General features: G+C 33.7%; 1 protein-coding gene and 1 long non-coding RNA gene across 8 annotated transcripts in view; one reads left to right on the top strand and one right to left on the bottom strand.

The window, feature by feature from the left end:
• The window catches only part of Galphao (G protein alpha o subunit), a 176,205-nt gene extending 151,595 nt beyond the window's left edge, over positions 1-24,610 (top strand). For all 7 annotated transcript variants that reach the window (XM_074181373.1, XM_074181376.1, XM_074181375.1 and 4 more), the window contains 4 exons: positions 7,481-7,609; positions 11,289-11,418; positions 16,027-16,180; positions 20,966-24,610. In XM_074181373.1, coding sequence (XP_074037474.1) covers positions 7,481-7,609; positions 11,289-11,418; positions 16,027-16,180; positions 20,966-21,153 — 601 coding nt within the window. In that variant the 3' untranslated portion in view covers positions 21,154-24,610. The remainder of the gene's footprint in view (positions 1-7,480; positions 7,610-11,288; positions 11,419-16,026; positions 16,181-20,965) is intronic.
• Positions 4,538-25,006, bottom strand: part of LOC111508330 (uncharacterized) — a 47,244-nt gene continuing 26,775 nt past the window's right edge. Inside the window, exons 3-4 of the long non-coding RNA XR_002722513.2 lie at positions 5,292-5,475; positions 4,538-5,239 (exon numbers count right to left, since the gene is read on the bottom strand). This is a non-coding gene — a long non-coding RNA (uncharacterized lncRNA). The remainder of the gene's footprint in view (positions 5,240-5,291; positions 5,476-25,006) is intronic.

The raw sequence follows: 25,006 nt of genomic DNA, 5'->3' as shown, positions 1-25,006 counted from the left end.
TTTTCATTGATTTTTACAGAATAATCGCTAGCTGTTGCACAGCCGTGGTGTATTCAAATTACGGAGCGATCCAACCTTCACAGCTTCGGTGTCATCGGAAATTGTATCTACACTCGATGAATAAATAATGATAGTGGCCGAAAACTGTGATGGAAGTGAAAGAAGGCTCATTGTGTGAGAGAGACAGGAGACCAGCTTCTTTCCCATCCCTACTCCGTGCTGTTTACTGAGTGAGAAGTGACACCGGTAGACGCTTGATGGGAATAGCAATGATTAAATTAGTAAAATGGATTTTAAAAAATAGGAGTTGGTGATAGAAGGGTGAAAATTGAGGGTTATATGTATTTTTCAATGCCACATCATAAAAAAATAAAAACAAAAAAATGTGTCCAAAAAATTTCAAAAAATGTTTAGGGTGGTGCACGAGAATTTTATATATTAGATTATCACTTAAATTCACTAAAAAATTTCAAACAATGTATCAATATTATAACTGTTAACAACTTTTCTTTAAACAAATTGATAAATATAACATTGGAAGACATCTGTCGTTTAAAATAGAACACATTTTGTGAACATTAATCCTTAATGTGTCCAGCAAATGCATGAATCAATTATATTGAAACAATTGAAATATTATGTCAATAAATTAAGGAATAAGTATTTGAAACAATGAAAAGAAAAACGACATTCCATAAGGTACTGATTATTTGTCGAAATTCTTTTCTAATCTATTTGCGGAATGTAAATATTAGTTTTCTACCGATAACTTCGGATTCTTTGAACCCCATCCATCAATGTAAATACGCATTTGGATGTGTTACGAAATAAGCACATCAATGGCACCAGTGGCTGAAATCCTAAACTTTCAAAGATCTAATGGAAGGTAGAAGTGGAATATTTTTCCTGGAATAAACCCAAAACAAGTACATGAGGACAATAACTCTGTCGGTTCCCAATATTTTCTTCATCGCCTTCACTAGAAAGCGAAACCCTTTCCTTCAAATTTAAAAGTTTTGAGCTAAAGTAACCCTTCGAAGCCTTTTTCATTGGTATGTTTTCTTTTTGGAAAACTATTTTCAAAAAGAAGTTGATTAATTCCATAAAAGTATAAAAGAACTTTATCTGAAGATTGGGGACTATAGATACTGTAAAGGAAACTGTTTGACAGACCTAGTCCGCTTGATTCTACCTAAGGCGGTATATGAGTGAAGAACGCGTTGATATAATGCTAACCATCGCTTTAAAATTCAACTGAACTCATTACGAACTACACTTTTTGATAGCATTTTCAGTCTGAGAACGGCATCCTTGTGGAATAATAAAATTTCCGATGGAGTTTTCCCAAATGAATATTCTACAACGATTCTATTACAACAATCAGGAGTTGAAATCTGTTTTTCCTTTGCCCAGCTGTCGCCCATACGAACTACAAACCTCAGAAGTCTAAACTTATGCGAGTTAAGGATTAACGAGGTCTTTATTTTTGAACGTGCGATTCCTATACGGGCTTGGACGATACGCAATGAAAATCGATCGTCAGGTCATAGGGCTCGAACGACCGTTCCACATATCGGTCATATTGAATGAGTAGAATTAACCACTCATGCCAATACAACCGGTTACCGTCCCACCAAAAGTATTTCTTGTCCTCGATGGAAAAGTCGGAACCAGGATTGAGGTATACATACGACCAGTAACAAAACTCCGTCATTGGGAGAGTAATGTAACTGTTTTTCGTACAGTACGTTGGAACCATATATGAAACTTTTTTTATAATGGTTTAATGAAAAAAGTTATTCCTCATGAAAGGTTCATGCGGAATAAAATGCAAGCATAGTTTATCGAACTGTTTCAGTCATGTACGAGGTTTGTCAAAAAAAATCTACTCAATAATTTTTCCATATGTTTATTTCTTTTTTGTTGTTATTCGAATGCTGATCGATATCGGGTTTATAATGTATTTCATTAGCTATTTTTGTTTTTTTTTTGGTATTAGTTATATTTTTGTTGTCAGTTCTCGTAGCTGGCTGTGGGCAGTGGGAGTGGCAGAACAAAAACACCTGTAGTGTTCTACACTGCAGTTTTGAACTTCGCCTTTTGGTTATTAAATCCTACTTCATCCAATAAATACCATTATTATGTTTGTTTGAAGGTGGTTGACAATGTTTCGTGCTGCATTTTATTAGTTCGGACTTACATTGTCTAATATGATACAAATTTATTTGAAATCCCTGAAAGAATCTATAAAAAATTAAAAAGATTGACTGAAAAATAACAATTATATTATGCAAATTACAATGAAATAAAATACAAGCAACAATGAAAAAATTGAACTATTAAAACGAGATGAAAATTTAAAATCAAACAAGAAATTGAAATTAAAAGATTCCATGCCAAGTTACTTCACGAAGTTTCAATTGTTAGGATCCAGAATCTCCGAGATCTGACCATTTATAGGTCATTCGAGTGCTTCCCCTATCCCCTCTTCACTTTCTCCGCTTATCGGTTTTAGCGGGAGCTAAATGCAATTCGATAAATGCAATTCTTGAAATCGCAGTCCGCGTTTGGTGGCCTGGTTTTCGTGAGGTTGCTACGGATAGTGTTCCCAGATCTGAAGCAGGTCCTGATGTTATACTTGGACCCTTCTTCTTATCCTTTCCGACAATCATCTGATGTAGGAAAGTACAAGTACTGGTTGTGGCGGCTTATCTGCCTTGTGAGGCTCTTGATGTCTTTTAGCCAAAGTCTGTTCCACCATCACTTTGGAGTAACCATTACGTTGAAGGTCATTCTTGATGATGCCCAGTTCCTTTTCGAGACCTTGCTTTATATTACAAAGCCCGATAGCACGGTCTACTAGAGTCTTGATAATTCCCCTCTTAGTCGATTGATGGTGGTTGGATTCCTGGTTCAGATACTGTCCCGTTTGAGTGGGTTTTCGGTATACAGATGTTTCCCATTTAGTGTCGGTCCTCTTCACCAATACGTCTAAGAATGGCAATTCGTTGTGGACTTCCTTCTCTTTTGTGAAAGTGATGGAAGGACTTACGTTGTTGATGTGCTTCAGGAAGGTGTCTAGTTCTGCATTCCCATGGTTTCATATTCATCAACATATTCTTCAACGGCCAGAGTTTAAAACCACATTATTATTATTAATTGAGTAGTACCCTTATTTTTGACAATATCAAAAATTATCAACGAAAAAATAGATCAGTATCAAAAATCACTTTCAAATATGCATCAGCATTATTTTACAATTTTTTCCAATTTCTGGAAACTTATCTTTTCAATAAAACAGAAAATTTACCTGTAATTATTGTACATATTAAATAGAAGACAATAGGAAACATAAAAGTTATTATATCAACAGTTGAATGTTCATTATTGAAATTAACAAAATTATGACTGATTTATCGAGTAGAAATATTGGTATAAATAACAAAACCTCATTTTTATTGTAAATTATTGCAATTGCATATTTCAATATGGTTTTTATTTCAGATAAACTTTATTATTGCCACAAATAAAGTTATTTCGCTACTGACCAAAATTGATTCTTATTTATTCTTTTTTCATAAATCTCGTATATAATATAAACAATTTGGTAACCGATGGTTACATTTTGGGTTTCAGTCTTTACAAATTTTGTTCTAACACGAATGATAAAAATGTTTTCCATTTGGTTCCAACTTATTGAGGTTTTTGCTTTGTAAAAGGTTTTTGAAAGTCACGTTGTTTTCATAGGATTGGGGGACGTAACACGTGAAATCGCAGAAAAATTAATACTTTTTCATAAATAAAACATAAAAAAATTTAAATAGCTTGATAAGAAGTTTTAGTAGAGTCACCGTACCAAAAGGTAGAAACAAATCTAGTAACCACAGAGATAAATTACCAATCAGAGTAGCAATGAAAATATTTGAACAGATTATCGATTGAGATAACAATATAGGTTATACAGCTTTGTATGTATGTGTTATAGAAAATATGAATCTGGAAAAAATGCTTTTTTGAAGGATTTGAGACTTGTTAAAATATCACTTTATTAATTTCACTTCAACGAAATGATTAAAAATATTTTATCAATAACTACTCCAGATGTCTATTAATGAAGATTTTTTCCAACACCAAATCGCTATTTTCAACACCTCGACACGTGTTTCGATCACCAAGTGATCATCTTCAAGGGGAAGATTAAACTAGAAACTATCGCGAAGCTTACGCTATTTATGCTATATAGATATAACCTACAGGTAAACCCTATAGGTGTACCACCCATACAGGTACACTACCCTAAATTAATTTTACAATTTTGCATCATCTGTTATTTTACAATATATGTTTGAATGTTATAGCTGTATATATACAGCTGTATATAATCGCTTTCTTAAAAAAAAGTTTTATTGCATTAAAACGCATTTGTTGATAACGTTTTTGCTACTAAATATGAATATTAAGGAAAGATTTTTTTTTCATCATAATTTCTATGTCTCTTTGATATTCTAAAATTATTTTTTTTATTTAATAAAAAATTTGCTTTAAACAAATTAATTTTATTAAATATATATAAATATATTTTTTTAAATACTACCAAAAAACAAAAACAACCATGTGTTACTTTTTGTGTAAATAAAGAAAAATATTAAAAAATTTGTAAAAAAAATAGAGAAAAATTTCTTGTATTGGGAAAGTAATTTCAGTAGCTTCGTTTTACGTCAGATGTTTCAGTAAGAACTAACAAGTCATGATTCACTGTTCAAAACGTACGTGTTGCATCATATCTAACATTCATTTGACAAAGCATAAATGAAGACATTCGAACATATTATTCGAGCAATTATGATTTTCATGTGAATCTATTCAAAAAATTTTCGAATAGAGAGTAAAGTTGCTGAAAATCCATTATTCTTGACTGGAATAACGATTTATCTATTTGCCACTGAATTCAAGAAAATTGTATCAACGATTCAATGATAGAAAGGGAACGGATTTGAATTTAACACTTAGAAAAATGAAATACCGCACAATAAAAACAGTGCAATTACAGGTGATACACGTTCTGTGTTTAATACTACTAAATATAGTAACGTTTTTCGTAGGTCCCTAGCTAAATAGAACTCAGTTCTATTCTATTTTTTTGAATAAACGAATATACTACAAAACATTAATATTTCAATTATTGAACACGTCATTTTTGTGAAGAAGATCAAAGATCGTTGTGGGAACTTTCACCTTCCTGAAAAAAAAATTGCAATGGAAAATTATTTATAGTTATAGAAATGACAAACCTCTATATTTCGCTCTATTTTGCTAACGAAATATCATGTGAATTTGTTGAAAGAGGCTTCATTTCTTGAGGAATGAACCATTTTCCCATAGCACTGACAAATAATGTTAATTTTTATCGAAACATTGTTTCAAGTTCCACTTTGTTGAAAAAAGTTTCATGTTGCTCGATCTAGTATTGTTCCCCTAAAACAAGATATTATATTTTTTTATGTATAATTTGAAGTGGCTTTGTAATAACGCTGAATATAATCATATTTTGAAATCGTATGGGTTGTTATTCTTCATGATGTGTTTGTTTACAAACAACCACGATGTTTTTGTCAAGAGACGTGCTTGATGATGTTTACAACTAGGTACAGAATATGATTAGGATTTGCATTGCATTCTGAATTTTGCATAAATTCAACAACAAAAGATCCAGATAGATATAGATGCAATATTTCCAAAGAAAAACCGATTTGATATTTTGACCTGACATTTTAAACACAGTGGGGTCCAAAGCTTTTGGTAAAGTTTTTTGGAGTGTTTTTTGAGTTTCAATAATTCTGAAAGTTAGTAGCAACTTACAGAATTTTATGTCGTGAAATGAATCTCTTGTAATCACATGTCCCATGCCTGAACAAAAATACTATCTCTCGACGAGCGTTTTGATAACCAAGTTAGCATGATCAGGCAACCATCTTTGTGGAATATAAAACATATAGGTCTAATTAACCCATACTTTCACTGAAATCGACAGGCTTCCAGAAGAAGTTGAACAACTGGAAACAACTTTTTTGCATTGCTGGTGAAGATTTCGTTAAAATATTAGTTTTTCTAACAAACAGTGAGTATTTAGCTGAATCGACTTATTATTCAACTAAAACTCTGTTCAACGAAGCAAAAGTTTTTGATATTCGCCAGCTCATTTATTATAATACTGTCATCCATTACCATAAGAACAGAAAAATCGCTCTACCGATTCACTTACAGAACACCCGCAGAAAAAATTACCATGTAATTCCCCAGACACAAAAATCAATTTTTCAACACTCTTATAGTTACCTATCTCCAAAACTGTAAAATACTATTCCTGAGGAGATTGGTAATTTCCGAATGATTCACTTATTTAAAAAAAAATAGGACTATTCATTTTTTCTCAACCTAGGATAGTAGTTTCCGATTTTGTTGACAAAAAATACTTGAATTCAATGTAAATGTTTTCATTTCAATTTGGAGACCACACTCTACATCTTTCATTTATATTATATATTTTATTGTGTTTCAATTATTGTGCCATTTTCTTTTACTAGTATATAGGTATGTATTATTCTTTCCATTTATTTAAAAGTTTTACTTTTATTCACATTGTATTTTACGTTGTGTAACTGAAATTGCCACTAACGATAGTTGATATCTTAAACTGTTATAAATCCTTTTTACTGTTATAGGTTTAACTTTATATTTTTATATTATATCTGTGTTTTAATAAATTCTTGAAATTGTATCGTCATTTTTCTTCATTCAACTATTATTATCATTGTGTTGTGTGAAACCTTTCAAATGAATGAATAAAGTTATTATTATTATTACTTATAGGTCATTATTACTTATAGGCCACTTGTAAAGTACGCGCGGTTTAAAAAAACGTGTATGTTGCTTCTAAAATTTGCATGTTGAATAATTGTATTATTCCCACGAAAAGATGACAGATTTTTTTGTATTTTAGTGAAAAAAATATTCTTTCTCAAAACTATAATTTCATTAGTTTTAGTGGAGCAGCAGTCCGTAAATCAGAACCGTTATTATTATTGAAAAAATGAATATTGGTGGGATGAAAAAACATAGTTTCTGCTACTAAAGAAATATTTTGTCTTTTTGAAAATGTTCGTTCACTCGTTTTCTTTTGATTATCTTATTTTTTCATTGAATTTCATATTGGTATATTACAGATGAGAACATTTTTGTCGGCGGTAATGTATTACTGATGTTAATTTTACATTTCAAACACAATATATCAAAACTGCGACAGCCTACATAAACCATTCGCCACACATATTCGATTTTCAGTTGTTTACATCATCCAAACGATTTATTTTAGTTATATCATGTTCATAACATGCGTTCGGAATTGAAAAGTGCATCTGATGGTGTAAAAACATACAGTGTGTTAAAATGTCGGAAGTTGATATCATTTCTTGTGTTTCAGTTTCTTAGACGACTTAGACCGACTAGGAGCTAAAGACTATCAACCCACGGAACAAGACATACTGCGAACAAGAGTGAAAACTACGGGTATAGTTGAAGTACATTTCTCCTTCAAAAACCTCAATTTCAAGTGAGTAATAATTATCATTCATTATCGATGGAGACGTTGGTCATTCTCATACGAGTGTATATTGAAAAATACTTAGGCAACTCTATAGTGGCGTCAACAAACATCAGGTTGTTTTGTTTTCTCCGTTTTTATGAGTATACTTTAAACTGTAATATCTCAGTGAATACTCATTAAATTTAATCGAAACAAGCGCACTTTGAATCAGTGCACTTTGCCAACGTAACACAAGTCGATCAATTCTGTCAACATAAAAATTGAGTGCCCGGGATTGGATACCCTAATTAATTACCTCAACAATAATGGATTCTACGCAATTGCATATGCAGATGACATAGTTATCATGCAGACAGGCAAATTTGTGAACACACTGTGCGATAAAGCGCAGGATGGGTTCAAATTGATAGACACATGGTGTAAGGAACACTTACTCTTGATCAATCCCAAGAAGACTGAGATGGTCCTTTTCACCAGGAAAAGAAGTTTATCGGGCTTAAAACCTCCCGAAATCTTCAAAAGTAAACTGAACTTCTCTGAAGAGGTGAAATATCTTGGTACTATTCTCGACAGGAAGCTAACATGGAACTCTCACCTACAGAGTAGAGCAAAAAAAAGCATATGTAGCTTATGAGCAATGTCGGAGGACAGTGGGACGCGCATGGGGTCTTTCACCCCGTGAACCCGTGTGGTCACCTGGATCTATACTGCAATAATAAGAACTATGTTAACGAACAGAGCCATTGCATGGGGATCGAAAGTTCTACAACCAACGGCTATGCAAAAATTATATAAAATTCAGCGATTGGCTTGTTTAAACATCACAGGAGCCATGAGAACTACACCAACCGCGGCAGTGGAATTAATTACTGGTGTGACCCTTCTGGACGTTAAGGTTGCGTTAATGGTCATGTTGCGCTTACTGCGCAACCTCTGCTGCAGGCAACCTAGGATGCAATTGAACCAAGGTTTGTGTTCAATAAATCCTACAAAATACAAATGAAACAGAACACAGAGTCAGATGCTACAAATGCAATACGCATATATACAGACTGCTTAAAAACCAAAGAAGGCTCAGAATATAGGGTGTACTCCAGATCAATAAGCCTAAGGATTAAGTGGAGAATGAGAAAAATACCAGTGTGTTTCAAAGAGAACTGTCTGGTATCTCAGTCGCCACAAAAGAAATAACCAGGAAAGGAATTTCTGGCAAAGACATAACAATATGCACTGATAGCAGACAAGCCCTATTAGCCTTGAACAGACAACGTGTTACCTCAGGGTCTAGAGTGCCACCAAAATTTAGCCAAAGCCTCGGTAGATAAAAACATTATCCTGAGGTGGATTAAAGAGCACGACAGGAGTAAAGGTAATCGAATTGCTGACTCTTTAGCCAAGGAAGCGGCTGGACTAAAAATTTTGGGACCCAGTGGCACCTACGGCCTGATGACTTCGACAATTGGGGAACTAGCCAAACGTCACACCCATGCTCAATCCCTAAAGAGATGGGATGAAATCAAAGGATGCAATCTTGCCAGGATCACCCTTGGCGACCCTGGGAAGCTGGCATGTCATATGCGAATGTCCGGAGTTATCGTTCGGCGAGTCTTGGCCTACACCTGCCGATATAAAGGAGATATCTCCCAGCACAGAGGCATGTTCTGGGAAAGGACAGGATAGACGATGACCTAGGAGGACAACTCCTTGGGAGGATGTACAATGGGTCACATGTGTCCTAAGTGCTGTGGGTCTACACTAACCCTCCCTACCCTACAGATATAGATGAGTACCCGGGATTCGATAGAGTCGACGAAGGCAGTTTTTGAAATTTGCCAAAGCAATCATTATTTTTTCTTAATTAAATTATTCTTCGTTCAGTAAACCGAAATTTGAATTACCCTCTTCTCTTGGGCATCATTCGAAGAATTTTTTTATATATTCTACTTTCAGAGCTTCATAATTATTAGAGTTTTCTTATATGTAGTCTGCATTTGCCAGAAACTGATATCGATTGGTATTCTGATATCGATCAATTTCTTCTCGTTATGTTTATTTTTATTATTACCATTTTGTTAAATTTCTCAATCGAAATCATCGTTTTATTTTTTGGCTCATTTCAATAGATCTCCAAAAATAACTTTTATTTGCAGTATAAAACCCCGTTTTAATAAAAGATTATTTCACATACGAGTACATTAACATTGAATATTATCATTCATTGATGGATTCGATTATTAATTACTTTTCTATTCCATGAAGTACGTTTTTCATTTCCTCTACTACTTCTTCTCAAGATTATCTTCACTACAGTTATTGAAAATCGTATATTCATTCCATTTGAACAATATTAAAATAAAAGCTAGTAAAGTGACTTGGAGAATGAATTTTGAAAAAACTCAACACTAATTGTATTTAACTAGTTTAGTGTGGAAACCAAAAAAGTAAGCTAAGGTATGTGGATGATATTTTCGCGATATTCGAAAACAAAAATCAAATATTGAGAACTTTGTTTCCTTTTTAAATGATAGATTTCCATCAATAAAGTTCACGTATGAGTTAGAAAATAAAGGACAACTTCCATTTCTTGACGTTTTGGTAATGAGGAGTCAATATGGAGAGGGTTAGAATACGATGTATTTAAAAAGGAAACAAGCACGTACAGGTATATTCCTGACAGTTCACGTCACTGTGGATAGCACAAACGTGCTGGGTTGAATTTTCTGGTGCTTCGTCTTTTGACGTTTCCTCTGATACATGAGAGGTTCACAAAAGAAAAACGTACAATACAGGAATAGCAGCCACTAACGGTTTCTCGAGGGGTATTGTAGGTGACATAATAAAAAAAAAGTTTAGGTTAAGAATGAATGAAATCTCGACTTTCAGAAAGAACAAAAACCAAGATAAATAATGTCAGTTCCATACCACCAATACACGAAGAACTTTTTACTGTACACAACACTACAGAGCCTTTTAGGAAGTCCAAAATACAAAGTCGAGAATTCGGAAAAGTCTGGAATTTACGAAATTAAATGTAAGGACTGCGATACAAAATATTATGAACAGAAAAAAAGAACTATCAAAATAAGATATAAGGAACACTTAGGACACTTAAAATATGAAAGACCTAAAAAATCAGCAGTCGCCCATCATATTTTGCAACAAAATCATTCCATAAACTTCAGTTCATTAAGATTAGTCAGACAAGTTAACAACAACAGGTATATAGATGCCTATGAGAGTGTAGAAATTAGTAAACAGTAATATTATGTATAACGATGGTGGAACAATACCTAATAGTATACTATATAGCTTGTTAAAATAATATTTTATTTATTAGATTCTTTAAAGAATTTAATTAAATTCGAAACGTTGGCAAGAAAATATTTTTTTTTAAGAAAAAATTGATCCTGTTACCCAACCAACCTCTTTTCAAAATAATTGTTGTCCTCTCTTTAATTTTCAAACTCAATGCTGTCACTGGTTGGTTCCCTGTAGTAGTACTCTGTTACTGTAGTTAATTTATGATCACCTATTTGTATTTCTTGTTAAAAGTCATAAATTTTACACATAATTATAAATTACATTATTATAACCTCTTAGCTTTTTCTTTACCGTGCCAGTAGGGGTAGGCATTTGAAATTCATATTTGATGTTATAAAAAACTCACATATATTTTATATTTCAGGTTATTTGATGTTGGTGGCCAGAGGTCGGAAAGGAAAAAATGGATTCATTGTTTCGAAGATGTGACTGCGATTATTTTCTGTGTAGCTATGAGTGAATACGATCAAGTCCTACATGAGGACGAAACGACGGTAAGCATGTTTTATCGAGTGAGCGTTTTATTTCATTCTTTGATGGCACACAAAAGTTGAAATATTGGTCCCTATCCTGTTCTTTTATTTATAATCAAAGCTTACACAGACTGATTAGTGACTAATCATTTTCAAAGGTATCTTTGTGGAATTGAAAATTGAAATATATCAAGTGTTATTGGGATACTGAATACATAGTAAAAATCAACCAGTAAGTCCACTCCCACTACTTTCATTCATAAATTCACAAAGTTCTCGGTGACCTCGAAACGAAGTGCGGAGCCAATTTCGTTCTTATACCATAGGCGTGCGCTTATATAAAAAAGAAATTTAAGGATATTATACAAAATTTTGTGGTAGGTTACTTATAACCAACTACAAAAACTAAAAACAATAATAACAACAGCGAATAAACTAAAAACAATATCAATTTCCGACCGTTTATTATTACTAATCCGACGCCCTTGGTACCGTCGAATCCATCGATACTACAGCACTGATCGCGTTGGATGAGAATCTCATCCTAAGAGCGGTTGAAGGTCCCCAGTAATACGGGTGGATCACGTGATAAGAGAGCCTACTGGTTGTATTATTCTACTGTGCTGAATACGGGTTTCTATGCCTGAAAGATACTGCGCATACGAGGGTGGTCTTAGAAGTACCCGACATGACCTAGAGATGGTGGTAGTTGTTTGAAAGATGTCACTGTATCAGAAGGTACACAATCTATAAACCAAGTTTGCAGACGCTGCGTTGTTTAGTATTTTTTGGCAGCCATCAATAACGAACGTTTTCGGTGAATTTGTGGAAATGGAGAGAATTGATTATCGTTATGTGGTACAATATTTTCATTTGAAAGGCCTCAGCCCAACCAATATGAAGGCTGAACTGGATTCAACTCTGCGCGATCCTCTCCTTCGTTTACAACAGTAAAATATTGGGTAACAGAGTTTAAATGAGGCCGAACGAGCTACCAAGACGAGCATCATAGTGGTCGACCAAATTAGGTGACCACTCCAGAAAATTCATAAAGCGGTGCTGAATGATCCGTCGATTGAAAGTGCGCGAGCTAGCAGACTTTGTAAGAATTTCAAAAAGTGTGGTACATCCTATATTATCTGAAAATTTGAACATGAGAAAGCTGTGTGCAAGATGGGTGCTGCGTTTGCTCACACTCGAAAAATTCGTTGAAGATGTTTCAATTGATGCAAAGTTTCACATCTACAAAACAGAATTCTTGCGTCGTTTCATAACCATGGATGAAACATGGGTCCATCACTTTACATCCGAGACAAAAGAACAATCAAAACAGTGGACTCAAAAGATAGAACCGGCTTCAAAGAAGGCGAAGACCGTTTCATCTGCAGGCACGGTCATGGTATTGGTTTTTTGGGATAATTTTCATTGACTATCTTGAAAAAGTTGAAACTATCAACGGCGAGTATTATGCGAACTTATTGCAACGTTTGAGTGAAGAAATCAATCGAAAATGGTCGCATTTAGCTAAGAAAAAAGCGTTGTTTCATCAATACAACGCACCAGCTCACAAATCCATTATCACAATGACCAAATTTAACGAATTAAAATTTGAATTGCTACCTTGAAGAAATGACTCAGTGCCCAAATATTTTCTAACTTTGAAGACGTGATGTCGGCAGTTGATGGTTATTTTGAGGAGCAAGACAGTTCTTATTATACTAATTGAACTCGCTGGGAAAAGTGTATAGAGCCGCACGGAGATTATATTGAAATTAAATAATTTTTTTTCAAAAAAAGTTTGTGTTTTTTTTTATTGGCCAGGTACTTCTGGAACCACCCTCGTAAAGCAGAACTCAGCTATACTAAAACCAATAATGAGTGAGAGTAGAAGTAAGCCCAGTTGACAGCAAATCGAGGGCGTGCTTATTAGTTTTTGAGAGGGTTAGGAATGAAAGAAAAATTCTTAGTACAATTAGTTAAAATATTCATACACATTTTTTATTTATTTCATTAAAACTTTGCAGTATCGTAATTTACCTAATCGTTGTAGTCATTAGGTGGGCCTTATGAAAACGGAGTAATAATCGTGGTAATTATAGTAGGTACCAAATAAATTAACAATATTAATAAAAAACACAATATATATATATATATATATATATATATATATATATATATATATAAAATTTTTTCACAATTGGGTTGCAGCAATTGATAAGTGAACTCTTTATAACTATTCTCAAGCTTTCGAGTAACTTAAACTCATCGTCAGGGGTACTAGAAAATACAAATTACAAATTTTTGATAAAATAGAATATAATATAAATGTAAATGTACAAATTTTCGTCTAATCTTCAACCTCAGATTCGTCACTGCTGCTACCGCTATCATCAAAGTGAATTATGATTGGTTCAATATTGTGTTCAATACGGTTGTCTACGTCCCACATGTTTTGCTCCTCTTTTAAAACATGCTGCATGCATTTTTTCCAGTCTTCTGCAGAAACAGTTCGAATAGCTTCTTGTAGATGATGTTGCACGTCCACTAATTTAAATGTTCCGTTTTCTCGTGCCACATATCCTTTTACTTGCGCCCAGATTAATTCTATTGGGTTTAATTCGCAGTGGTATGGTGGTAACCTTAAAACTGTAATTCCACGACTTAACGCAATTTCATCCACTGCGAATTTTTTATATTTGTCTGTGTGTAATTTTGCTAGCTGAAGTACTTCTGCCTTTAAACTATCTTTGTTATATTGGATGTTCTTATTAATTAACCATTCTTGAATTGCTGCTTTTTTCCATGATTGTTTCGGTAATGGTTCTAAATTTCGACTATGGTATGGGGCATTGTAAATCGATGATTTTGGTACACCGGTATAATCAGAGCACATATCAACTAATTTATCTTTTGTAATTGTGGAACTTAATGTTGTAGAAATGCCCGGTTGGTTATTCGGAGGTACACACGTAGAATTACAGCACATATGCACAAAGTCATCTTTTGGTGGCTGATGATCTCTTTCAAGACAGTGAAATACTCGCAGTACAATTTGTTTTTCTCTTACTGACCGAGACTCCGACCGTTTTACCTTTTTCGACGTGGAAGGCCCGCCCATGTCTCCCATTTTTTGAGTAGTTTGAGAACGGTGTAGAAATATAATTATGTAACGCTTAAACACTTATTAGCACTATTATTTTCACCAATTGTTATCACAACACGTCGATTGCTGACTAACTTAAAAACGTACAATTCACGCTGTATAATTCACAAACCAATGATACGCTCATGACTGCAAGTACATTAGTGAGGACTGCAACGATGAGATGGAAGTTACGGTAAAGTGACAAAGACAGAAATATCGTTGCGTACAGCGTTGCCACTAGTTGTAATAAATATCTAACACTATACAGAAAATAATGAATTTTAACTGATAGTAATCAAGAAATGTATAAGTATTACTCATTACAAGCTCATTACTGATATTTGTCATAATTAATACCTTTTAATCGTACTAGTATTCTGTATTATCTATAATTTGCCACAACCTACAACTCTACTGCTTACTATATTTTGATTCTGGTATAAACTGGTAACGTAAAATTTAGATATGACAACGCGCTTTACTCTCAATCATTATTGGTTTTACTATAGTCTGAACTAAAGGTAACAAGTTCAAACAAGATCGCATCTGTCCTTTCTGAAAAAATGAAGAAGATGGTGAAGAGTGAAGATAAATTGTCAAAATATGAGACTGAATGAAGTTTGTATACTGAATATTTTCTAACACCATTTTTTGTTTGTTTCACTGATTCACAGAAATCAGAATATTTAATTTGATTAGGTACCCATAGAATTGAGACTAGATCACTCTATGAAAATGGGTCAACTATGTTTCGTCTGTGATTTACAGTTTATTGGTTTTACGCTACTAATTCTTAATTAAAATGATTGAGAATGCATCTAACCTAACATTTGCAAGATGTTTATCTAAACAGCCAACAATAAGCACGTCAAAGTGAACAGTCAAAAATATCTCGTTTACTGAACTCTTTCCCCACACCAGAAGAAAAAACTGTCTCTTGATGAAAATTTCACTTAGCATGTTAGCATCGTCAGAAAATGTGTTAGCAAGAAAAGTATTTTCAATAGATCAATTTTACATCAGAAGTTCCAATTATACCTATCATTATATCTGTAGTGTTTGTCCACTACAGATTTATCTAGTGAATCAAGTATAAAGATGGCGTAAAATTATCTGAATGTAAATTCGAAACCTCTGGCATAAAGTGCACCTGGACGCCAGTTAAGCTAACTGAGTTAGCATCAAATGATAATTTTGAGGGTCAAAGTCATCAGAAAAAATTATAATGTTGAAACGTCTGAACACTTTGTTTTTTAAAAGACATTTTTGAGATAAGTTGGGATTTCATTCGAGTGTCAGTATTAATTCATTTAAAATATCTTTTGTATATATCAATGTTATTTATTCACCATAATAGAAAAGAGATAAGTTCTTACAATTGATATTGCATCGGTTGACCAATACATATGCTTCATTTTTTTTTTGTATAAAAATCTAACTTCTCCGTTTGAGAACATTTCAAATTTCATTCATCTCGTTTTCAGAATCGAATGCAAGAGAGCTTGAAGCTATTCGACTCAATCTGTAACAATAAGTGGTTTACAGATACCTCCATCATCCTCTTCCTTAACAAGAAAGATCTGTTTGAAGAAAAAATTAGGAAGTCTCCATTAACGATATGTTTCCCGGAATATGCAGGTAAGATGACATTTCACATTCATTTGTGATATTTTTTACTCAATTCGTACTTATTTACTTTGAATAAGGTAAACTTACTGACATTTTTTTCAACAACATTTGAATAGATGTCGATAAAAATGAAACACATGTTTTAAAAATGGAATCGCTACTTTTTTGTGAAATTGAACAACTGAAAGTATTAACAATTCAACACGAATCACCGTGCCGGGTGAGGAGTTTTGTCGTAAAGTCTTGTCACGGTAATGGGGGCTCTGCTGTGTTGGATCTTTTTTCTCTAGTTACACGCTGAACCATGAAGTAACAAAAAAAATTCGAACCTGATTCTATAGAGGAGATGAAAGTTTTTTAAACGATCCCATTTGTCCTCACTGCTAACTCTTGAACAAATCTAAGAGACTAGTGGTACAGCCAGAAAGCAACTTTTTGTCTCCTCGACAGCAGGATATCTCATGAACCTGCCTTGCACCAAGTTCTTGACCAGAAAGAGAAGAATTTGCATCAGGAGAGGAAACTATATTCTCCTAAGCAAATGAGCAAGTGCTCATACTCAAACTATGATTCATTCAAACCAGAGATGAAAAAGTCCTTCATTGCTGAATATAAAGTATGGTCAGGTATATCTGTGTTACAGATGCCCTCATATGTAAAGGTTGCTGTAGACATTAGAGTGGAATTCTTGCACCCATAATATCGAACAATCTCTTCAGATTGCCATCATGGCCATAGTCCCCATATACGATTTCGGAGCTATACATTCTAGTCTGAATGAATACAGGTTACTTAGGAGGATCAGGAAAGCACTTCCTGCCTTTTTTGTGCAGCAATGGGAAAGTTTCTGCCTGCAAAGCATCAAAGGGGACCAACTTCCCAAACAACACATTCATGTTGCTTACCTACCTGATGAAGCTAGTCGCAGACTCACTGCCGATCAGGTCCTAAATAGATTGAAGACCTGAAAAATCTACTCAAATCTGCCCCACCACAGCAGGCACAGTGATGAGCAACACCAAATAGTTTTCGGCTTCATTAAGAAACTAGATTTATTTGATCGAATTTGGGTAGATGAGTTTCAATAATCTCTCGCAGATTGCAATGGAGGATCCAATAGACCCCGTCATTTAGGACCTACTTACCTACCTTCTCATTCCAAACGTCAAAAATTTTTGAACTTTATCTGTTTGTCGGGTGCTGCATAATTGAAATTCAATAATACTTGACGTCTTTCAGAGTGTGAATTCCAGTTAGGTAGATAAACAATGCCATCCCAATGTAGCACTTGTGGGGATAAATAATATCTTTGCAAGAATTTATTAATGCAATTTTTGAATCTCCAATAATACACCAAGAATCTTGGCTTCAACTATACTAATAAGACTAGATCTATAATCTTCGATTTATGACTGGCTCGCCTCACAGAGGTGACCCAAATTTTAGAAAAGGCTTTTGAAAAGATCAGCAGAGTGAAGAACAAAACATACTTCAGAACTTGATGGTCTTATGAGCAGTCATCCAATCATTCAGCGCCACTTCCTGAAAACGATTTTCTGTGTTAGAGTACATAGTGTACATAGTCGTAGTGTACATAGTCATCTAAGAGATTAGTGGTACAGCCAGGAAGCAAATTTTTGTCTCCTCGACAGCAGGATATATCATGAACCTGCCTTGCATCAAGTTCTTGAGCAGAAAGAGAAGAATCTGCATCAGGAGAGAAAACTATATTCTTCTAAGCAAATGAGCAAGTGCTCATACTCAAACTATGATTCACCCAAACCAGAGATGAAAAAGTCCTTCATTGCTGAATATAAACTATGGTCAGGTATATCTGTGTTACAGATGCCCTCATATGTAAAGGTTGCTGTAGACATTAGAGTGGAATTCTTGCACCCATAATATCGAACAATCTCTTCAGATTGCCATCATGGCCATAGTCCCCATATCCGATTTCGGAGCTAGACATTCTGGTCTGAATGGCTACAGGTTACTTAGGAGGATCAGGAAAGCACTTCCTGGCTTTTTTGTGCAGTTAGTACCATTCAGCAATGGGAAAGTTTTTCTCTGCAAAGCATCAAAGGGGACCTACTTCCCAAACAACACATTCATGTTGCTTACCTACCTGATGAAGCTAGTCGCAGACTCACTGCCGATCAGGTCCTCAATAGATTGAGGACCTGAACCTACCTACTCATTCCAAACGTCAAAAAATTTTGAACTTAATCTGTTTATCGGGTACTGCATAATTGAAATTCAATAATATTTAATAATATCTTCCAGAGTGTGAATTCCAGTTAGGTAGATGAACAATGCCATCCCAATGTAGTACTTGTGGGGATGAATAATATCTTTGGAATAATTCATTAATGTAATTTTTGAATCTCCAATAATACACCAAGAATTTTGGCTTCAACTATACTAATAAGACTAGATTTATAATCTTCGATTTATGACTGGCTCGCCTCACAGAGGTGACCCAAATTTTCGAAAAGACTTTTGAAAAGATCAGCAGAGTGAAGAACAAAACATAATTCAGAACTTGATGGCCTTATGAGCAGTCATCCAATCATTCAACGCCACTTCCTGAAAACGATTTTCTGTGTTAGAGCTAGGGTACATAGTCGTATGTGTTTATGATCTTATTGTCATATTTCAAGATAGAAACAGGTTAAATCTCAATTTAATTATGATTGATAAAGTTCAGTCAAAACTATCATTGTTAATCCATATGTCTATGTAGTAATGGCGGTTGTCTAGCTACTTTATTTGATCGATTCCCAAATTTCACATGTCTATCATTGGATGATTCGTTGAAAGTTTTAAATTTAATGATATTTGTGATTTTTACTGACTCCTCAAAACAGTCTAAACTGTTTGAAAAAGACATTTAATGCTACTTCAAAGATGCGAAAAATGCAACTCTGAATGAGAAATATTAAGGTTTGGTGATTGATACCAAAAAGTTTCAATATTGTTGCTTATTCTCTCGAAACGTATCATACTCAGAATCTTATTTCAATAGGAGAAAGAATAATTTCAACTTTGAGATATTTACAATTTATCGTAAAGGAACAAAGGAATATGAAGTTTCAAATGTTTTCACTAACATATTGACAAATGATAAAATTAATATTTCGAAATGAAATCTCGGAATATTCATCTCTTCCAACTACCTACACAGTAGGTTCCAGTAAATTCCTGCTGAAAAACAACTACTTCCTCGGCTAATACCACGATAGATATTGAAATATATCCGGCAGAATTTATGCAAGATACCTCACAGACCTTAGTCTCCCAAATGTTTCTCGTTCATCCGTCAGCAGGACCATGCGTTTTTAATGTTCCCCCTTTTCATTTTTTAAACGGGTCAACTCAAAAAAGTCAATATCTTCACCTACTACAAAATGGTTTTCGGTTTTACTAGTAGAATGGTACCACGTCAACAATCTCTTAAATTCTCGTCCATTGGAAGAAAAAATTGAAGCGATTTTTATTTACGGTGCGACGCGTAACTTTCACGAGACCGAAAGGATTTTCAATGAAGTTTTCCGAATCATCCTATCTGTAGAAAATATTTGAGGGAACTTGTATCCAAATTCACAACTACCGGTAGTGTACATAACAAACAGCCCCCAGGTCATCCATTCCAGAAGAACAGCAAGTGCAAATAATTGGTGAGATGGTAGTAAATCCTTGAACATTCTACTTATTCCGTCGCGAATGTTTGTGAGGTGTATCCTACTGTGTGGAGACTTTTGAAGAGGAATAGGTATCATCCATCAATAACTGAAGATGACCCTGATCGAAGAACAGAATTTTGCGAAATCATGACGGAAACCATTGCAAGGTACCCTACATATCTTCACAATATTTGTTTCAGTGACGAACGTACATTTTTTTTAAACGGCAATGTTCACAGACAAAATTGCCGTTATTGTAGTGACACCAACCCTCACATTTTCCTGAAAACACATACCCAATACCAAGAAAAAATTAACGTTTGGGCAGGAATATTGAGAAACTATATTGTAAGACCTCTATTTACTGATCAAAATTCAACAGGGGAACTGTATTTGAATATGCTGTAAACTACTGTTGATCCTCTCATTACCGAAATCGTCGAAGCGAATCCTAATGAATTCGATATGGATATTGTATTCCAACAAGATGGAGCACCACCCCATTACTCCAAACAAGTAAGAAACTATTTGGATACTACTTTTCCTGGTCGTTGGATTGGCCGTCGAGGTCCTACAGAATAGCCAGCCCGCTTGTCAGATTTGACACCTTTGGACTTTTTATGTGGCTATTCGAAGCGAAAGGTGTACGAAACTAAACTTTCTTCAATATTGGATATTCGGCAGAGAATAATAAATATTTGTAGAGATATTGACGTAACTGTGTTCGAAAATGTTCGGCGTGAAATATGGGATATGCTGTTCATATGTCAAGAAGTTCAAGGCAACCATTTCGAGCATCTTCTGAACTGACCTCAAGCTTATTACCTCATTTTATGTAGTTAAATGTCAATGTATTCAGGCAATCATTAAAAGTTCCGCCATTTTGTAGTAGTTGAAGCGTTTTCATGAAAACACTTAAGGAAGCCAATAAATTCATCAGCAATTTATCGTATTCTAAATTTGCTTTTGAGAAAAATGGCATTTTTAATATAAAAGTTGTCATATAAATTCGAAACCTGCATGTTTCATTGAAAAATTATCAGTAGCCTCTAGAATTCCATTGACCAGACCAGACATATTATTAAATTGATACCGATTGTATTATGTCTAGGTGCACAAGAATATGGGGAGGCAGCATCCTACATACAGGCGCAATTCGAAGCCAAAAACAAGTCGACAACCAAAGAAATATACTGCCACATGACCTGCGCCACGGACACACACAACATTCAATTCGTTTTCGACGCTGTCACTGACGTCATCATAGCCAATAATCTTCGCAACTGCGGTCTTTACTGAAAAACCCGCACACTTGATTTCTTTCCTCACTCAAACGACTCTAGCACACAGTCGAAAAACGATACGATAATGACGTATTTTTTAAAACGTGTCATAGTTTTCAACATTAACATTCAGTAAGTTTTTTCTCACCAACTATATTTCAGGTGTTTTGTAACTGGGGTGTAGGATGGAAATTGGAGATTCCCATTGAGAAATAACTAAGTATAACTTTTTCAATGGAATGTTAATAATTGTTATTTTGATCAATTTGCAACAAGAAAACTAAGTCAGTAGTTTTCTTGGCTGAAAAAAATTAAGCTATGTTTTTCTATCGGAATCTCGAAATAAAAACAGTTTCCTCATTTGCAAATACATAATTTGGAGTAACACAGTGTTATGGAAGTGTCAAGATTTTTCAGGTATTTTTATGCCATTTGAAGTATACAATTTTTTTTTAATATCCATGAAAAAGGAGATTAAAAAAAAACATTAAAAATTCACTTGATATAAATACAGAATATAATTTTTCTTAAACTCGTTGAAAGGTCAAAAAACGGAAATTTAAGGAAATACAATGATACATAGATTTTTTTTGTGTTTTTTTTATCTCATCTCATTTATCTAGAAGTTACTTTTCAGAAAGATACAGATTCTAACATTCATGATGATATTCAAATTAACTTTACCAGCTTCCACTTCATTAAACTCTATTTCGTTATCCTTCAAAAATATGTCTGAAAACAAGGTACTAGGTTTTAACTCGGATTAGGTGCCCTTCGAAATAGTAGAATCTTCGAGAAGAAAAAAATTTGAGAATATGGTGTCCGGTTTCAGTGAAATATTCAGGAAATCTTTCAACAAAATGTAGTAGGGACATTAGAAATCAATCATTGAATAATAAAACAAATTCAGATTATTTTTGGGATGTTATTCGCTATCTGTGCTCATAGTATTATGATTTAGCAGAGAGAGCGGATAACTTTTGGCGGAAATGACATATCTGAAATAAGCTTAGTGCAAACAAAACCCGACCATTGTTAGATGATATAAATATAGGACTCTGAGGACTTTGATTTTTCTCCTAAGAAAAAATGTAAGACTGTTGCCAATTTATGACCAAATTAATAGTTTGCTGTACATCAGAGTTTGTGAGCATTACAAAAAACATTAATCATGCAATATATTTGCTTCAAAGCATTTTTTTCTGGAATACTGTGGCTCTCATCTAACATCAAGATTACATTTATATTACTCAATGAATAATTATTTCTTACATTGAAATATGAGTACTAAGATTCTTCTACCCAGTAGAAACCAGTTGTCTTGTTTATGTCTTTTTCGAATGACCATTTGTTAACCAGGGCAGTGCCTTTGAATGTCATATTAGAGTGAAAAATATATGAATCGACTTAAATCAATTTGGATTAACTTCAATTTAATTTGAGACGTCTTAGGAAGGATACAATTATTGAAAAACTATGATGCAAATAGATAGAAGCAGTAAATTTTATAACTCTTTCATTTCATTACTAAAATCGCATTAATTTTTCAAGGAAATCTCCAATTTATTCTCGGCACTCTAGTTTACAAAACACCTTGTACTTGTGGTATCTTTGGATAACTGTTGAGTGAGAAGTTGAAAATGTGTTTTTCTTTCGTTATGAGATGAGTTGAATAATTATTAAACATGTAAAAAATATCAATAAGTAGCTTGTGCTTGATAATACCAAACGTCTTACTTTTTTTGAATTACCAAAGTTCAACAATATTCATGTTTATTATCGAATGACAGCACAATTCTTGGTAATCGCACAACTTTCTGCCCAAAATGTATCAGCATTGTACAAATACATCGGAGGAGCAACAACAGTTCTGTTTTCGTTTCATTTGTCTAACCAAAATTCACTGGAAAACGTTATTTAGTGTTATTTTTCGTATATATGAATTGTGCCATTAGTGAAAGAGATTGCATTTATTGACGTTTATTAGCTTTTTTGTAAGTTATTTGTTTTCTTCAGAGTATTTTTGTAAGTCTAAGTAATGTTATTTATGTTTATATAATTTTATCGAAATGAAACTAACTTTATACTTGTGTTAGACTTGAGTTTAATTAGGTATCATATCTCTACGTTCAGTACATGTGTGTTTGTATACTAGTACCAAGTTGCGATTCGTGGCTAAATAGCTTTCAACAAAGTTCTTCGGTTTGATTTGTATATTTCCTAAAGATTGGGTCGAATAATCACAGAAAAGTTCATCTCATCCTCGATTATATGAATAATTATATCAAATATTAATAACGAATTGATGTTTGACCTATGAGGTGGCACAAATGTTTTTGCACAACGGTGGACGGTCGTTGAAATTTTTCGGTAATTATTCGATTTGCCAGTAACAGGACTAAAGTTTTCGTCTCTCATTATTCTAACCATAATTATAACGCCTACTTGTGTATGGTTTTTTGCGGTTCTGTATAACGACAGTATAGCGTTTTTGTCGTTGTGCACTGCCCAAAAATGTGTTCACAAATCAGGAAAACTAAGGACCTTTGTAATAGATAAAAATATAATTAAACTTAACATTTAATGTGTACATAAAAATATATGGCGCTTTACAGTTAAAAAAAGTAGCTTCAGTACCATTTCGTAGGATAGTTTTATGGATTTTTCATTTCTGTCATTGTAATCTAAACATGCATTTTAAGTGATACATTCCTATGAATATTTTGTATCTCTCATCACTTCCTTTTTTCTCACGAGAAAAACTGATAAGATTTTTTGAAATGAAATCATTGGAATACAATCATCCATTCTAGCAGAAACTGAGTACTTGACGTATGCCTTGAGGGGCAATTAACATAAAATACATTCCACAAAAGTGAGTTTTGTGGTATTGAAAAAAATGCCTTCAATTTAAAATTGTACCACCTGCACAAGTAAGAGGAATCATTAGTGAAAATATGTTTATGCCTGTTTATTCTATTAATTTTACAGGTATGAATTATATTTAATTCATCATGATAAAATCTTGATCTTTCAGAAATCAATTTAACTTCAAGAAGTTTTATGTGCAGGGATACATTCTGTATCCCTAAGAGAAAACACGTTCAGACAAAATAGTTTTTTTTTTCTTGAAAAATTCATGAGTCGAATATGATGGTCGAAATTAATGTGTACGAAAGATACAATATGTATGCCATATAAAAATCTTAAGATATGTATGCTCTCGAATTTGAATGGGCCTCGGCAGATGGATTTTCACAGAAAGGCGATTTTGTGGTGTAATTTATGTGAATTTGATGTTCATCAATACGATCAAGTCTGTTGTGTATAAAAATAGATTTATAAGTATTTAATGTTTGGTAGATCAAGTCTATTGATTTTCTAGTCAAGATTATTTTCTAATCGTAACTTTGGCATTATAACGTTTTGTAATTTATTTCAAAAAAAATGAATAAAATAAAAGTGTAAACTGATACGTATCTCATCATTTTAATGCCAGGTTTTCCAGTATGTTTCGAAATACACAGATTCACATAGACCAATGTGTATTTCACATCTACGCAGATATTGAAGAGTAGTCCAAAGTGGACAAAGTATATTGGTATGTTTTTATAGTCGACATGATTTAGGAAGTGAGCCAAAAAAACACTATGGCTGTTAGTGAGCTGAAATGGATCAGTAGAGTAGTGATTGTTGTTGATGAAAATTTGAAATGGATTCTTGCTCATGATTAGTCACAAATGTATTTTATTTTTAAGGTTGAGTATAATGAATTACTTCGGATCAATTATTGGCCTATTGTTGATGCCGGAGGTTGTTTTTTTGGCTGACTCTAGTGAACATTCTACCTAGATGCAACACGAGACATT

This window comes from Leptinotarsa decemlineata, unplaced genomic scaffold (assembly GCF_025532065.1).
Source record: "Leptinotarsa decemlineata unplaced genomic scaffold, Ldec_3_MD MMD2_tig00026307_RagTag_RagTag, whole genome shotgun sequence".
In the NCBI taxonomy this organism is placed as follows: domain Eukaryota; kingdom Metazoa; phylum Arthropoda; class Insecta; order Coleoptera; family Chrysomelidae; genus Leptinotarsa; species Leptinotarsa decemlineata.
Note: the sequence above shows the minus strand (reverse complement) of the source record. Positions and strands in the feature narration are given on the sequence as shown.